The sequence below is a fragment of the Leuresthes tenuis genome, unplaced genomic scaffold, assembly GCF_036924035.1.
Source record: "Leuresthes tenuis unplaced genomic scaffold, fLeuTen1.0.hap1 SCAF_12, whole genome shotgun sequence".
NCBI lineage: Eukaryota > Metazoa > Chordata > Actinopteri > Atheriniformes > Atherinopsidae > Leuresthes > Leuresthes tenuis.
The window spans coordinates 7,002,448-7,020,961 of record NW_027325366.1 but is presented as its reverse complement, the minus strand read 5'-3'; the positions used below and the strand labels follow the sequence as shown (position 1 = coordinate 7,020,961).

At 38.8% G+C, this 18,514-nt stretch overlaps 1 protein-coding gene across 1 annotated transcript in view; it reads left to right on the top strand.

Moving 5' to 3' along the window:
* Positions 1–7,608: 7,608 nt before the first annotated feature.
* The window catches only part of col5a2a (collagen, type V, alpha 2a), a 40,410-nt gene continuing 29,504 nt past the window's right edge, over positions 7,609–18,514 (top strand). The window contains exon 1 of the mRNA XM_072397913.1: positions 7,609–7,880. Coding sequence (XP_072254014.1) covers positions 7,790–7,880 — 91 coding nt within the window. The 5' untranslated portion in view covers positions 7,609–7,789. The remainder of the gene's footprint in view (positions 7,881–18,514) is intronic.

The following is an 18,514-nucleotide window of genomic DNA, read 5'->3' as shown; positions in this document are numbered from 1 at the left end:
TTACATATTGTAAGACTATCCTCTCAAACAAGTAGGAAGGATAACATGGAGGAAAGCATTCACCTGTGGCCTTTCGACAGAGATTTCTTGTTTGAGACTTGTTCTGTAGTATTTGCCATGGTTCTTTCACTTTTTCACTTCCCCTCCCATTCATGATTCTTTACTTTTCTACTTCGCTCTCACTTCTGAGTGGTAAGGGTCCCAAGTTAAACATACATAGTTAGGTGTTGAAATTAAGATATATGACCAGTTTAGATATTGAAAATACACGTTAGGGTTAGAAGGCGTTATCATGACTTACATATTTTAATCGGTCAAACAATTTGTTGTGTGATATTAATGCTGCCCTATACAGAAGAAATGTTGCCATTGAATAATATTTGGCCCTGGATTGGGGCACTACTTCCTTTTGGACACATGTAGACAAATGTACCTGTTATACACTTCTGGTGAGACAAAGCTCTCAAACAATGTCTCAAGATTTTTCAAGTCAACACTAGAAAATGTTAAACATCTGCCCATTGAGTATAAAAAACAAGGTCTTTCATTATAGAACTTACTGGCCTAGAAAATGACAGATCACATATCAGACTATGTATAGACTATTTATTTTTTATTAATTATTATTTGAAATAACTGAGCAAAAAAGGCATATCCGATTCAGCAGAGGATCTAAATTCAATACGACATCGACTTGTCAATCAGAAGAGCTTGCACCAAGCACCTCATATAAACTCACGCCGTGCTTCTGCTTTGCCAATCACTGAAAATCAGTAATGCAGTCCAGCAGCTGGATTTATGTTGTTTATCTTGATTAGTTTGTCTAAATACTGTGCCTTGTCATTGGAATACAATTTCTACCAATACACTTACTTCTGTCTTCAATTCAATTCAATTCAGTTTTATTTATATAGCGCCAATTTACAACAATTGTCATCTCAAGGCACTTAAATAATATAGTCAATTGGAATTCAATTCATTGTAATCATAATCCAATGAAATCCAATTAATTAATTTCAAAATAACCCAATTCATTCATATAGAGCCAATTAAAAAAATAATATCCTAGCTAAGGAAACCAACAGATTGCACCGAAACTTGTCTTCAGTCCAATCTCCCATCCTGAGCGTGCCTGAGGCAACTGTGGAAAGGAACGACTCCCTTTTAATAGGAAGAAACCTCTGGCAGAACCAGACTGAGGAAGGGTGGCCATCCGCCTCGACCAGCTGGGGTTTGAGAAGAAAGAAAAGAGGGGTGAAAAACACCATACCAAATGGCTAGCCACAACTAACAGGAGAGATCATGTTTCTCCAGTTTTAGCTTCTCTTCATTGGCTCCCTGTTAAATTCAGAATAGAATTCTTCTCCTCACATATAAAGCTCTTAATGACAGAGCTCCATCATATCTTAAAGATCTCATTGTAAGATATTTTCCTAACAGAGCACTTCGCTCCCAAACTGCAGGTTTACTTGTTGTTCCCAGAGTTTCTAAAAGTAGAATGGGAGGCAGAGCCTTCAGTTATCAGGCCCCTCTCTTGTGGAATAAGCTGCCAGTAAATGTCCGGGAAGCAGACACCCTTTCCACTTTTAAGATTAGGCTTAAAACTTTCCTTTTTGAGAAAGCTTATAGTTAGGGATGGCTCAGGTGATCCTGAAACATCCCATAGTTAAGCTGCTATAGGCTTACACTGCTGGGGGACCTCATCTGTCACACCTTTCCTCACTTTGCTCTCTTTTTCCCCCTGTTTAATTTCTCAAATGATATTATGTACATGTGACAATATTGTGGTTATTAACTTGTGTTTCCCTGTTTCAACAGGTATCCTATGAATGGTGTTATGGTGCCTCTTTTCCCTCTTCTCTGTCTTCTCAAACCCCAGCTGGTCGAGGCAGATGGCCACCATTCCTGAGTCTGGTTCTGCCAGAGGTTTCTTCCTGTTAAAAGGGAGTCGTTCCTTTCCACAGTCGCCACATGCACGCTCAGGACGGGAGATTGGACCGAAGACAAGTTTCGATGCAATCTGTTGGTTTCCTTAGCTAGGATATTATTTTTGAATTGGCTCCATATGAATTAATTGGATTATGATTACAATGAATTGAATTCCAATTGGCTTGAATTGGACTATATTACTTAAGTGCCTTGAGATGACAATTGTTGTAATCTGGCGCAATATAAATAAAATTGAATTGAAATTAACTCCAGAGAGAAATACGCCGATCAAACCCAATTACACCACATGTCCAGGTCCTCACCACCCTTGGATTTTTGGCCACGGGAACCTTTCAGAGGGAGATTGGAGACAGATCGGGTGTGTCCCAGTCCTCTGTGAGTCGTGCCCTCCCCTTGGTCATCAAAGCTCGTGTTACATCAAATTTCCATACACCGCTGTCGAACAAGTACAAATTAAGAGGGACTTTCATGCCTGGACTGGCAAACATAATCGGAGCAATAAACTGCACACATGCTGAAGGTCAGGTGGATGTGTCTCCATACAGCAGGGGCAAACTGCTCTATAGCCCAGATAAGGCATGCCAGAATATTCTGGCATGCTGCGTTTTGCATAATATTGCCATGACCGAGGGATTCCCACTACCTGAACCAGCCCAGGCAAACAACATGCCAGAAGACCCCCCTCATACACCAACCCAGCAAAGTGCCATGATGATGAGCCAACAACTGATTGCACAGCTTTAGTTGCAGTCATCGAGCGCCTGGCCATGGCGAAACTTTTTTTTAAGCCATTTTCATATCAAACCATTTCTTCTTTATGTCGGTGACATAACGAACTACAGGTGATACGGAATTAACAGCACTTGTAATTTCATCCCATTTCTTCGCTTTAGCAGGTCCCGTAATTCCACTGCTGACACAGCTAAAAATGACAGATTTCCTTTTTGGATCTCTGAAAGCAGAACTTCAATCTCAAGTTGTTCTTTTTGCGCCTTGATGCCATTCTCATAACTCAACACTCAACACTTCCTGGCACAGGAGATAGGAAACGTATCCTTAAATGGTATTATTTTGGGCGTGGAGTATACAAATGTGCTATCTTCGTGCATGTGCACTTAAATACGCATTGGTGGCATTCATCATTTACGCAGATCGTTCACACTCTTTTCCGAAGTTAAGAGTGTTTGTTGAATCTGACGTGGCGTGTTCGTACGAGACATTCATACAAAAAAAAGTGAGAGAAATTTAGAATAATATACGAAAATGTTCTTGCATGAGGCCCGCTGTCTTGTAATAAACATCCCGTGGTGATTATAACCAAATAAAGATCAAATCTGGATTTTTTTCTACGATTGTCTACAATTTATTGCTCACTGGATGAGCCAGTAAAAACTGCTGATAGATCTAACTGCTGATGGAACCACTTAAAGGTGCAGTGGAAGAATGCACAATTTATGCAACAGAAGTGTTGTGGCATTTGCTAACAGACCAGAGCTTGTCAGTTTGTCTTTTATGTGGCAATGCATTTGGTGCATCTACTTTACAGAGGCCGGGATGTTAGGATACATTATAAATGTGTTAGTTAGTTACCTCTAGCATGTGTTTTTTTTAAAACAAATATTAAATATTCTCTTCTCTTCAAAATACTTTACGAAAGTTGATCTGACCCAGTAATCAAACTTTGTTGTCACTCTAATAAACACTGTAACCTGAAATTGTGCAACCTACCTAATCTGTACCACTGGTTCTGAACAAAGAATAGGCAAGTTTCCTGTATTTTAGGATTTATTAAGACAGGAAGCAGAGCTGGAAGCTTATCTGCAAAACTTTTGAAACCTGAATCAAAATGTCCTTCCCCTGTTTTTTATTACTGCTTGTGATGACAGAATAATTCTGCTTCACTTCTATATAAGAGAGACCAAATAACAGCTCCCCAAGCGCATGGCACAACATCGAAGAGTCAGCTCTTCAGCTCAAGACTCAGCAGTGCACCTATATCTAAAAAAAGGGACACTCTTTTGAGGACAGTAATGTACACATTCTGGATAAAGATCGTAACAACCCTCTCTGCTTATAAACTGATACTCCCCACCATCGAGTTCAGAACTGAAGAAGCCTTTCAGAAGAGAGTTGAAATGTCTTCAAGTTGTTTCCTTCTCAGGCTAGGAGCACATGCTCTTATCTTTCTAACTCATTAGATGCCAAGCAAGCTTGTATACAAACCAGGGGAAAGGAAACAATCATTTATACAAGTTAATTCCCTGATACTCTTCTCTTTTGTAGTATGGTCCATAATGACTAAATCTGTGGTGAGAAGGCAACAACGTGCAACATACACTGCTCGGATGTCACTGTCATTCCTCAGTTTCCAGAGGAAATATCACGGCTTCTTATTGGAAGTCCTGCATCTCGGAGGGACTCTTGAAGGAATCAGCTAACACTGTTTGTGGGTAGGGACAACGAGAAAACAGCTGTCTTTCTCATTAGCTCTATGTCTTGAACTCCCTCTTTCTCTACACACATGCAGGCACACGCACACACACACACGCACACACACACACACATCCTCAAATCCTGTTTGATGGAAAATCCTTCACGTGGTGCTGTTTGGAACTCGTGAACATGGCATGTAGCTGTTTCCTCTCACACTATTCAGGTTTAGATATGTGTGCCAAAGCCTGGCTGTGAAACCTTTGCTGCATTTGGAATAAATAAAAATAAATTGTGTTTTAAGATCAATTGAAAAATATTGTAGGTTTAACAACATATTTACAGCAAGATTCTTGATTCAAACTATGTGAGCTGAGTTAATTTTAGGCTAATGATAGACTAGGATTGTACTAACATAGTGTATTAGCTGTAATCATGTCGTCGTTCTCACCTAAGATTTTCAAGATTTCATTTTAAATACTGCAAGTGTGAATATTGTGTTTGTGACCAAAGACTTTCTATGTGCATTTTGAAATTGTGCATATATAAAAGTCAATAGAATCCGCAAAATATTTTAAAAACATTTTTTTCACTTGCTTGAGTTACTTTTTGCAATCAAGGTAACTGGTATTGTTTGTGTTTGTGTTTTGTTTCCAATATAAAAACCAACTTCGCACATACTGCCATGTGTCGACAACACTATGCAGACTGGTTTATATACCTGTACTCCAAGTCAGTTAATGGAAATAATCTTATGTGTATTCTCTATCAACCAACATTTCAAAGTTTACTTCTACTGAAAAGCAGAGATTGGTAAAATTAATCAGTGAAATTCTGCTCTCTAATATCTGTAGTTTTCCCAAATATAAATTAATGGCTTCTTTATAGGGTATTGCAGTAACTTACATGTCTTGATGATTGATTATGATTCCAGATAGTCCCTCTTCGCAGATATACCATGAAATGTTCCCAAAGTTCTAAGTTACATCCACATTGTTCCACACTAGATATCGGGTTTGCCAGCGTGGCCAGAAAAGCTTAAGACTATATTGAAATGGTTACTATGATACTTTGATAAATTTCTTTACTTAGCCAGCAATATACAAAAAAAGATGGAACAGTATAGAAAATACAAGAAAAATAAGAACAGTGATTCTTACTCTTACATTTACTTTTATTTGATTGCAGACAGTATGAACCCAAAACCTCTTATGTTTTACTGTTTTGTCTTTTTTTATTTTATTAACATTTTATTTCAAACAGGTGATGCTGACAGGTAATCGTGATTTAAAGTAATGGAATAATTTCAGTGCAAAAAGAGCAAGTGTGCAAGCCATAATGATAACAACCATAATATGTAATCCCTGCATCAAGACCCTTCTTTCATCAAAAGCTGATATTATCACATGTGCAAGGGTTTACTGTGAGAAACTTTTGTCAAACACTACAATATAGAGTTCACTCACAATTGCCACTTAAAACTTTACTGTTTGACAGAGAAAAATTATGTTAACCTTGTCCAGAAGTGGCACCGACTTCTCTGGGTTTGGAGGCAATTGGGTATGGACCATCATACAGGAGAAACGTGTACCACTGTCAGACCAATACAGCTAAAGTGAATACTGTTCACTTCAGACCAAAGACCAAAAGAGACCAACCAGGTTGTCAATCAGCAACAAGTCTAAAAGCCAGGATCTGGTATGGTATGGAGTTGTACCAGTGTCCTTTGCAAAGGTGATTTACACTTCTGTGTCGTTTTTGAAAATGGGATTCAAGAACAATGACTATGCCTCTCATAACCATTTTCCCATGCTTATTTACTGTAAATAGAAGTGTCCAACCCCCTCCTCATCTGTTTGTATCAGTTCTCAAAATCCATCAGGCTCCATCATCCCTCCTTCTTGAACCTTCCTTCACCTTAGAATTAATCATCAATAAATCCCTTTCTATCATTGTGCCATGGCTTTTGTTATTGAAATGCAGAAAGTATGTTGAGATTTTAGAGCAACATATGCTGAGGAAAAAAAACAGTACGGGTACCAGACTGACCTACCTGCAGTCCTGAGAATTTTGAAAATGAAAATGTGATGACATACATGTAGGCTACTGTTGCACGACTTAAGACTTGTTTGCAGGATAGATGGGGTCAGATAAGACCTTGAACACTTGGTATCCGCAATGCCAGAACATGTTTTCAGTGTTGTGAGAAGAAGAAAGAATGTTGAAAAGTGGTAAAAGCTTTACCGTTTCAAGCTTTTTTTTTAATGCATCAGGCCTGAAAAGACAATTTGATGTATATCAACAAATTTAACAAAAATGAACTAAATTAAGCTGACATACTTTGAAACATGAAATTCCTGGGGTCCATCGTGTCTATAAAGAAAGAAAAGTCAAAGTAAATGTAGGAATAACTGCATTTTCCATACTGTCCCACCTTTTTCTGATTTGGGTGGTTCGTTAAAGTAAAGCTATGGAACTTTAAAAACTTCATTTTAGCTACAACATGAGATTGCTTGTATGAAAATTCTTCAAAATTAATATGATTTTTATCACAGAACAGCGCAGTCTCACCAGATGTGAAACAGATACTGGCATTGTATGAATGTTTCCAGCATATGTCAATAAGTATTGACCTGAGATTTCTCACTCTAGATTTTCATTGTTGACCACATACAAACGTGACCATCCACAGTGACAGTCACTCATAGTTTGCTTTTTGCTTTTAAGTCTTTATCTGTACATTCTGCTCAAGATAGTCTGACTAAAGATGCCACTGATTACACAAGATGACAAATCAAATGTATCTTTATAAGCGATTTCTCAGCTCCAGTTTCTCTTTGGAAAACAATAGTTATAAACTATTTTTGCTTTAATGGCCCAGTAAAAAGGAATGGGAGTCACAGCTGACTCTGAGTCTTGTTTGTCCCAGAAACAGCAGAAAAGCTACACTTTTATGATCTTGCTTAGCAACCATCAATCTACAGAGATTTAAAAAAAAAAACCTTCATACAAGCAGAGTAATTTTTCTTTATCTCAGCCTGGCATCTTTTACAGTGAGTCAGTAAAATTTGGAGATAGACAGACAGAGAGAGTCGCTGGAAAGTCTGAGATCTTGTGAACATGGGTGTAGTTCTCTTCCAGCCCCTGAAGCCTGTGAGGGGATGGTTATGGGAGAGGGCTGACAAAAGGGGGAGGAAAATTAGGCTCGCCAGCATTCTTTTCATTTAAAGCTGTAACTACACAAAAAAGCACTCACGCAGTCTGGGCTGGGTCTGCTTGTTGCTTACAAGGAGAGCCTCTCTTGTGTTCATGGTGGTGCAGTGATAACCTGAGCACTTCCTTTTTTTCCTTTTCATCACTTTTCCACTTTGCTTTGCACACAAGGAAGGCTCATGTCTTTCTTCTAGACATGATGACCTCTGTGCATTTAAGGATTTTCTTTTTTCTGGTGGTCTCAGTTGCTCAGGTTTTGATTGTTACATGTCAAGACGAGAACAGCGGTAAGTGAAGCACTCAGCTGTTTATTTGACATCTAATTGCTGTTGGTTACATAGTGTGAGGGTGGCTGACCTTCAAACATTCACTTGTTCTTTTTGTTTGGACTTTGGTTTAGTTTGCTTGTGTTGTTACAAGAATTTTAACTGTGTGTAGGGAAGAGCTACTGAGATAACAGATAATGTTTTGTCCCCTAAGTGAATTCCCCTTGTGCATGACAACTTTATTTGGGCTATTGACTTGTTCAAACACAACGTGTCTGTTGTGGATAATAAAGACAGACCTTACATGTTCATGGAAGAGTCAATTCAGCTTAGAGATGGTTTAGAAAAGATGATGATAGCTCTAGTGTGGATTATTTGTAATTGTCAAATAAGCCCTGTATGTCAGGGAAAAGGACAGTGGACATCTGTCAGTGATTGCAATTGATGTCACCCCGAGGCTCCGAAAAGGAGGAGGAAAATGAGTACCTTGGCGGTTTTGAATAACTACTGCACCATTCCACCACTTTGGAACATTCATTAAGAATCACCACAACCATTTATTTCCCCCTTGGAATACATTCTACATCTGCAAAAAGAATTTCAGCAGCATGGCTCACGCGCCTCTGAGGGAACACAGGCTGCTTGTTAATTCAGGGCAGATGTGAGGAGACATGAGAAGCAGAGATGCTGTTGGATTCTCTGAGTCACTGAGAATGTGGGGCTGCGGATGTCTTCAACTGGAAACACAGAGAGCTGGAACACCTGAGTGCTCTTGTTTTACGTGAACTGTGTTTCCACCCCTTTTTTCTTTTTTTCCCTTGCAGGAATATGTTTGATCACTGGTGTCGTCACAGGGACTCTGTATATTCAACTGATGATGTCATTGGCCTCACTGAGCACAGTTAATAGGACAGACTCCTGGTGGAGTTCTGAGAACTGCAGACAGCTCTGTTTATATTTAAAAAAAGCTGTCTCTCCCTGTGGATAATTGGTGTTTTTCTTTTATTATATCATTAACTTAAAAAGGCTGGGTGTTCTCTTTAGGTTCAGTTTCCCATAAGGCTGTCACACTGTCATAGTGTAGGGTGGGATAGAGCGCCACTTTGTGGTGGATGAAACTTGTCTCATTCAAATGGTGCTTACTTCATATGCTGTATTGTGCAAAAGTAATTAAAAAAAAATTTATTTTAATAGTGAGCTATTGAAAAGTGAAAACATAAGTGGAAATAAAGGTCATAAAGCAAAAACAGAGTTTGAACAGTTCTAATAAACTTTAAATCAATATTTTGTCATGTAATATATGAGCACCTTTATTCTTCAACACAGACTGAACCCTCTTAGATAAGCTGCCTTGTTGTTTCTTTAAGCAGTTATCAGGAATAGTTCTCCAGGCTTCTTGAAGGACATTCCAAAGCTCTTCTTTGGATGTTGGCTGCATTTTGTTCTGTTTTCTGTCGATACAATCCCTTCAATAATGTTGAGGTTTGGGCTCTGTGGAGGATTCATTATCATTCCATAAGACCTGTTGCCACTGATTTTCAGTCCTGTTCTTGTGTCATTTGGCATAGTTCAGTTTTTTTTCTCTGTTTCTTTCCCTTAACAATGGCTTCTTGACAGCGACCCTTCCACAGAGACCATTTCTGACCAGGCTTCAATAACCAGTAGATAGATCAACTGAAGGTCTAGATGCATCTTTCGTTCTTATTGAGTTGAATGAGTTATAGGTCAGTTTCAAGTTGGTTAACAAACAAAAAGCATTCTTCTGAAAATGGTCAGATACAAAGACTGAAGATGAAGGAAAAAGCTATCATAGAAAAGCTTTGACAGACCCTCAGAAAGCCTTGAGAACTATTGCTAACTAAGCAATTATAAAGAAAGAAAGGATGACTCAACACCTTTGCATAGGACTGTTCAGTAAGGAAATAATTGAACAACAACGCTGATGTTGCATTTAATTGATTAGGGCAACACTCACTTTAACTGTTATATAAAAACTAGTTAAATTCTAAAACCAAAAACGAAAGAAGATGCCATACTAATCTCCATAAGTTGTGCTGGAGAGAGATGCCTCATAATGATGTCATTTTTCTTTGTGTCTAACTCCTAAAAGCTCTGTTCTATGAGCTCTCTGTTCGTATTTGTTCATGTGAAGCAGCACAGCGATTTCACAGGCTTCTTTCCATGGAATAGTGGTGGATGAGGTGATTGCATATTGACCAAATAAAAGCAGCGGAAAGTTTGGGGGTTTTGTAGGCTAAGGGAAAATGTGGTTCACCAGCACTGTGGGACAATGTACTTGTGTGTCTGTGAGGGAGATATTACAACCCAATGACCAGTTACTTTTGTATGGAATATTCTTTGTGCATTTTTAACCATTTGTGTGGGAGCAAAGAACGCATGAAGCTGATTTGGAAGATCTGTTAATCCAACTCCATCCTCAACAACATTAGATAGGTTATTTGCTCTTTACTAATATCAGGTTTCTCCAATTAAATGGACACTTAAGAGAGAAACTGCCAATTTTAAACTGTGTGTGACCGCCTGTTGACAAAACAACATAATTGTGAGCATAAATACTGGCAACAGGACCAAGATTTTTCAGATCAAGCAATTTTATGTTGAGGGTGATGATGTTGGGAAAATTATTTCCAGAGAACAAGATTTTGATCAAACTGGAAAATGTTTTATTTTTTTTTCCAGTTTTTGCTTTCAAGACTGAGAACATCTTCAAAGCAAATGCTGAATATTTAATTCGGTACAGTTGTAAAGCAGATAAGAGTCATATGCCCGCACATGTGTGGAAAGTTTGCTCGCAGAAGAAATCAAACTGCTAAATAAGATCAAGGAGCAGACTTTAAGCTCACAATTGGAAGTGGTGACGCCAGCGTAGATTACCAGGACAAAAAATGGTGCAAAACCTGCAGCCTTCAGTGGACTATGTATGTTCAAATAATACTTGGAGTAACAGTTAAAAGACAGTGGAGCACAGAAAAAGAAGAAAAGAGCAATAAGGTTTTTTGTTTTTTTCACTCCAATAACAGAAAACAGCCCTCTGAGATCACAGAGACAGAAATCATGCCTTTGCAACTCTGTTTTAGTGTGTGTGTGTGTGTGTGTGCATGTGTGTGAACACCCAGACACTGACATAGCTGTAAAACATCTTCAAAGATGCCACTTTGTGCCTGACATCAAAGAGACTCAGCACAATGTCTTGGTGAAAGCGATGACTTTGCAGAGTTACATTTATGGCATCGCCAAGTTTTTAATATTCATCGCTGCCGAAACACAAATTGGCTCGAAATGTTTTTACCTCCAAAAAAGAAAACACATGAGCAGAAAGAAAAAGAAACTTGGTATTCAAAAGCAACAAACATACATGAGGTCACACTTTCTCCCAAATTGGTTCCAGTTGCTGTTGCCACATCACTGACATTGCAACAAATGAGCTGTTTTCTACCAATGCTGAAACGTCCAAACATGTGAATTCAACCAGGTCCACAGACGGCTCTGATTAGAAACACATGCTGCATTTCTGAGCTATGACTTGATTACACGCCTCTTTTCTCCCAGAGCTAAGGGGGTCAGGCTCACTAGACTGTGCATTATCTCGAGTGATACGTTCAGGAAGGTATTATCTGTGAGTATCTGGTTGTGAACCTGGGATACTGTAGTGGCACAAACAGTGGGGCTGATAGAGTTTTAATGCATCGTGCCTGTGAGGACTGCTCCATGGGAATGACTTATAAACCAAACTCTTGCTGTCAGCAAATGGGAGGATTGGGGTGGAGGGATGACTTCCAGATGTTAAAAAAAGTCTCTTTGGCAGTTTTTGGAAAATATATTTGAAAAAAAAAAGTCGTGGTCAAGCTTATTGGAAGCAGAGGAAGTTAAACTGCAGATGTAAAACACAGCATGTCACTGCTATAGAAATGAGAAAAGAGAGATGTGAAACTTACCGGCTGGTTTACCTAAACAGTTTGAGGTTTGCTTTATCCCCTTGTTCACAGGTTCAAGTTAAAGTAATTATTTGTTCAAAGGCTATGCAATTATGTCTCCTCCTGACATGTTTACTGGTGCTTGATTGGCACTTAGTCACCCATCTGTCCTGTGATCCTCTCCATCTGTCCATGTGGGAGGATGACAGGACAGAACTTAAACAGAGAACAGGCAGTGTTTCCAAAATGTAGTTATTGTCTTGATTTCATTCCAATTAACAATGTGCCAGCACTGCTCCTTGAGCTAGTCTTAGAGGACGAGCTTGGCAACTAAACCCACATGACGTGCCAGTACTAAAAGAGCAAAAGAGAAAAAAAAATAGGCTTGTGCAGAATTAATACTCCTCCTTCTAGATCCAACACATTTTCATTCCCAGCTTATCACATACTTGATCAAGAGCCCTTGGTGTCAGGTTTTAATGCATGATACCCTTTTACTGATAGACAGGGACATACTACATATTACCAGTCATTCTTCTGCAATGGTATGTGATGCACTGGCTGCACCAACAGTAAACATTAATGATGTATCAGCAAGTAACATGGACTGTGTACAGAGATCAGAGGAGGGGCACAAAAATCCGGCTTCCAAGCATGGAACTTGCTTGGAACAACTTTTTTGCTTACACTTTTGTTGTCTTTTTTTGGACTTCCTGTCTTTATTTTGCCAACTCAGGGTCGTGAAGGGGCTGGAGCCTGTCCCAGCTGTCATTGGGCATGAGGCAGGGTACACCCTGGACAGGTCGCCAGTCTATGACAGGGCCACATACAGACAAACGAGACAAATAACCACGCACGCTCACATGCACACTCACATGCACTCCTAGGGTCAATTTAGAGTCACTACTTAACCGAACATGCATGTTTTTAGGGGTTGGGAGGAAGCCGGAGTACCTGGACAGAACCTACGCATACACAGGGAGAACATGCAAACTCCACACAGAAAGGCTCCAGCTGGGATTTGAACCAGAAATCCTCTTCACGTGATGCTACAGTGCTAGCCTAAGAGAAACAATCATATAAGTTATCTGTTCATACACTTCAATGCAACTCATATCACTGACACTCTCAAGTTTTTTATTTAAGAATCTACAAAGACCTCATAAGGACAAAGAAGCGGATGGATGGAGCAGTTAGGTGCTGCGCTTTCAGTCTCATGTGTGACATGAGAGCAGTGACATATGTACTGTCAGTAACACAACAACACTTTGCAACAATTTTCTCAGTTTCTGGTTGGGTTTTGGCACCAAAAGTATTTGGTTTGAGGAAGAAAACAATTGTGTCTGAAATACATTATTTTTACAACACGGCCATACCATAGTGAAATCCCTTTTTGATCCTTTCACAACCACTCCAGATTGCACATTTTTTTAACTTAATCATTGGATGTATCTGCATGCATGAACATATGCCACATGGACATGTTTTAAGAAGGAAGACAGAGTCAAAATTGACCTACTTTGTTTTTTGCTTAACACTTTTTGTTAACATAGATGTAAAGAGTCCAAAAGTCAAGTAGCGGTGGTTAGTGGGTAAAGACAATGACAATGCAGAAAGAATCCACCAACACTTCCACTTGGCTATGATGTTGGTTTGTTTTAAAGAAGCTACGGCTGTTCAAAGATGGACAACAAAAAGTTCATTGTACTTACAGTGCTATGTCATGCTGGCTATATATATTAGGATAATTCAGTTAAGGCTGGTCATTTCAACCCTTAAAAAAAGAGAAAGAAAAAGCCCCACTCACCCTCTTTGTCCTTATGTTTATCTACATTAATTCAAATTAGTGAGATTCTTTGAATATAAGCGCTAAAAGAGATCTGAGATCACTGACGCTCCTTTCCTTCGTGTTCAGAGAACCCAGCCATCTCTAATCATGGCTCCCACTTATATTCTTTGGGACCAAACTACCCAACTAAGAACCTCCTTAAGCAGTCCAAAATAAAAAAAAAAAAAGATTTCTCAGCCCCTGTCTTTTCTTTTTTCATCTTTAACTCGTAGCTTTCAGAGCTTTATGGACGTGCACCAAACTGCAGTAATCCCCTTGTAAAGTAAAGTAAAGTTTGTTATTCTAGGCAAACATTATCTCTCTCAACAATTAAAAAGCAATACTGCCCATCCTGAAATTCAAGAAAAACAAACATGATAAGGCTTATGAGCTGTCAGCTGGTGCGTGGTGCAGTTTACCTGCTCAGTGAATGTTGATACAGCTGCTTGTGATTTTTCCACCGGATCAGGAGGCCTTTTACCCTTTGGAGTTTATCCTGGGTAGGTTGGCAGGTCTTGCCGTAATATAGCACTCCCTGTGAACATGTACTCCGTCTCTCCCCTCGTGACCATTTCAAAGGATGCTGTAATTACTTTCAATCATCCCATTCCAAGAGATGCTATATCTGTCCTGAGAACCTTTCCCTTTCTGCTGGAAACTGTTCAGGACCAGGTAGTGATAGCAAAATCACATTACATTTGCTGTCAACTGAATTGCCATTGTCATGTAACAACAAGTCAGGGTCTTTAGGAAGAACATAAACTGTGAGGATATTAATTTGAATTTAATTATGTTTTAATATCTGCTGCATTTTTAAAGCTGGCATTTTGAAGGTAACATTAGCTCACAAATTCTTCAGAATTTGAAGATGCTGCCTGTCACATTTTCTTGAGCACTTCTCTTACTTGTATTTTAAATGCCACAGAATAGTGACAGCCAGCCATAATTGCACGTTGTGGCATGACCTAAATTCTAAGTTGTAGCTGTAAGTTTGTGTATGTTTCGACTGCAGAGGGTGTCTGTTGGTTGACAGGGGTCAGCCTTGTGGCCTGAGATATGTTTAGGCACTTCACAACTTGTTGGACAGCTGATTGAACTAACAATGACATGCTTTGTATATGAGTGGCAGCATGCCTTGAGGTACTTTCCAATGCAGGTGGTCCTACAGGAGCTGAAGCAGGGGGAATTATGTTGCTGTCTGTTGAAAGTTACCATATCAAATTCCGTCTTGGGTTAAAAATGAGTTATGTATCATTCATTGTCTTAAGAAATAGAACAAAAGGTCATTATAGACAGTTCTTTTTTTTATTATTATTAAGACATGGGTCTTTCCAAAAAAAGAAAAGTATCAACTCATACAGTCTTTACTATCAATCACTATAAGACCCCAGTACAGGGTACAATGTTTCTTGAAATTTCATCTATGATTGAACTCATGAGCATGATTTAATTTGACAAAATATTACAAAAGATGAGAATTTTGTCTTGCGTCAAAAGTGTCTTTTCTTCTTAAAATTTCTAAGTGACGTATTCAGTACACGTCCACTGGGCAAGTGAGTTATTCAGCAGAAAGGGAGTCATTATTTAAGCACAATGTTGAGTCTGTGCTGCCTGTTACCCACTGGATGCAAGGTCGAGTCAAACTTCCCGAACAGGCTCGTCTCACACTGAGCCAGACAAATGAGTTGTAGAAATGTCTGCCCGTAGCTGGTGACTCACGGCCACCATTTAACCTAGATGGTTTCAGCAAATGGGTGAAATTCCACTGCAGAGCAGTGGCCTGAACGGAATAAGCTCATCAATCGAAGCTAACAGTAATAATCAGTTTATTTTGGTTGCATTCCAATTGTCTCATTCTAGCAGCTTTCACAAGTGTCTTTAATACTAAGTTTTTCAGTTGTTTATAGCCTATTGAGAAAATCAAGTGTAACTCAATCAGAGGAGCAACAAATCCAAATGCCAGCATTGTGATTCATAGTCTTTAAATTATATCCAGATGAATGATACCAGTTACTAACATTTAGAATTTTTGTAAACTTAAATTTAAGCCACTACAGAAACAAGAGGCTCTTAAATTACCTTGTAATTACTGTACTGTATAGACATTTCTCAGACATACTGTATCAGTTTCACACAAACAAAAAAAGCTTGAATTGTGTTTTGGAGCAAACCAGCCTTTATTTATTTGGGCTAACTGAGAGAACTATGAGTACCGCTCTTTTAATCTTATCCCTCTTATTGTGTGTAAGCCTCTCACTGACGAGGCCTGGTATCATTTAAACATGTGATCTTTTCATTATGATTCCATATCTACAGCATTAGAAGAAAGTGCAGTGGTACAGTTAACTAATAAAAAAAAAACATGAGTTTGGAGGTAGACAGGACAGAGGAAAAGAGACGGATTCTCTAAAAAGAGAATGTGAGACGATGCAGAAGAAATGATGATGAGGGAAACCCAGCAGATTGTTTGGGACATGATATTAAGGACAAATTGATATCTTCAAATGCATCGCTGTGAACTTGGTCAAACTCCAGCACAGGAAGTTATGTTGAAATGGAATTTCCTCTGGAGCAGCACATGTTTTGGCTCCATTTTTTATCATTACTTCTGTGATTTATTCTTAAAAGACAAGACAGACAGAAGATCAAAACAATGTTTCTGATCAGATTGTTACAAATGTTATGTTATATTCTCCTGTTAAAATGTAGCAACGTGGTGACAATGTAACTATCAAAATGAGGTCAGCTGTTTAAAACTCAAGACTCCAGATTTTGGTCAGTCTCAGTTTTTGTTTTTTTTAGTCCCACACAGCTGTTGATGACATGTTAAATAAAATATGCAGCTGTTGCTGATAGAAAGGAGGAGTCTCAGTAAACACACTGCCTCAGATCTGCCAAGTCATATTCACTGCGTGGCACTAATGACATCACAAGAACAAGAAAAGGTTTATCAATGGTTCATACTATTTCTTCTGTTCTGCTATCACAAGTACATGTGAGGGAAATAGTCCCCTAAACAGGAGTCTGTAAATGTAAACCAAATTGGCTGCCATGATTGTATCATGGTCCTTGCATGTAGATTTAATTGAATGATATTTTGGAAAGATTTAGGATAACTTGAATTTTTTTTTCTTATTTTTAAGTTTGGATGTTCAGCCGTTCACTTTTTGAGTTCATTACTTCAGTTTATTGAACACATAGCTGCATTATGCTGTAGAGTTTGTACTGAACAGATCAGTAGCTTAGTGCTGGGTTCACTTTGATTAGTTTAACCAGACACCAGGTGTTTGCTGGTCAACTGGATACAAAGACAGCGGAGTTGGTGTGTCTTTATTTGTGTAAGCACCAACATCAACAAATTAAATATATATGACTTCTCGGTGAGAACCACACAGAAGACATTTTTTGTGTAAAATATCTGAATCTATTGCATTACAACCACCCTCTTCCTCTCTTCTGAATTCAGAGTCTTGATTGAAATTAACTTTTTATTTTTTTATTATTATTATTATTTTTTTTTTTATAAAAAAGTTCATTTCAATCAATCATTTAAAGACAGTTTGAAAGAAACCCAACAAAACCTCCATTGCTGGCGATCGACCTGAACTGCATCAGGACTCTGCCCTGACCTTTTCCCATCTCTTTGTCTCTGTATGACTCCGGAATTTAAATAAAAGCAGGCTGCTGTTAACTTAAAGGGCTTCATTCGGCAATAAAAAGAAAGTGATAAATTCAGGGTGTCCCCCTGGGCCTCAGCCGCAGTGATGTCACCACAGGGAAGGGGCCTCAGTGTGTACCTACCTCTCGGACTGTTCTTTTTACTTCCTTATCCTCTCAGTGTTAATCACAGCAGAGCCACTGCACTATTTGTCTCTAAGTAAGAAATGTCCTATGACTGAGAAGACTGCAGAGGTTAAACTACCTAAGCTGATACATCTGTATTTTATTAAGTTTCCAAAAATAGATTTATCTGTAAACTACAAGGAGAACATTTGATAGATCACCTGGATGTAAGACATGGTTTCTATTTCAGAGATGATAGTGGAATGATGGTAAAACAAGCAAACCTTTTTTTTTTCTTTTTGGCAAGCATGTCTCAACCTCTGTTTTCTTCATTAATACAGCATCTGCTTCCACACTTCCTTGCTATTGGCTTTATGTTTGATTTCCAGGACTGTGACCCAACTGTAAAACAGCATTTCTGTCGATGTATTCATATTGCATAACTTTTCAAAATTGGTTTGGATAGATCATGATGCAATTTTCTGCAATGAAAAATTTTCTGGCTTTAACATTCACTTCACTAACAACTTTCTTTAAAAACTCTTCAACTTTCATACAGAGATGTTTAAGCGCTGATGTGTTTAATGTTTACTTAAACAGCCTTTGCCTGTTAGGCCTTATGGGCTGCTGCTGCAGCCTACAGCAGCTGCCTCATTTCTTGAAACAACAAAATGGAGACAGAGAAACAGAGCAGGGGGGGGGGTTGTGAGAAGAAGAAAAAAAGAAGAGGGGGAAATACAACGGGAGTTTGGAGGGAAAATCCTTAAAGAAACACTGTGTTTTGATAGGGATGAAAAGAAAGAAAGGGAGATTGTAGAGAGATATGAGATATAAAACTAAGGCTAATGTGAATGAAACTGTGGGATTTAAAAAGGAGCCTCTGGCAGCCATTTGAGGAGGAGGAGGAGGAGGCAGCGTTTTTTAAACTGCTGTAGCGCTGACGTCAGACAATATGTGGCGGCAATAAATCTCTTATGCCTTCAGGCTTGCTTCTTTACCACAAATACAGGATGTCTCATAAAATAACTCAAAGTTCTTTTCCGACCTGAAGAATGAAAATGTTGAGCACGTGAATCCCATCATGTTGCTTTCACGGCTCAACATCTGCA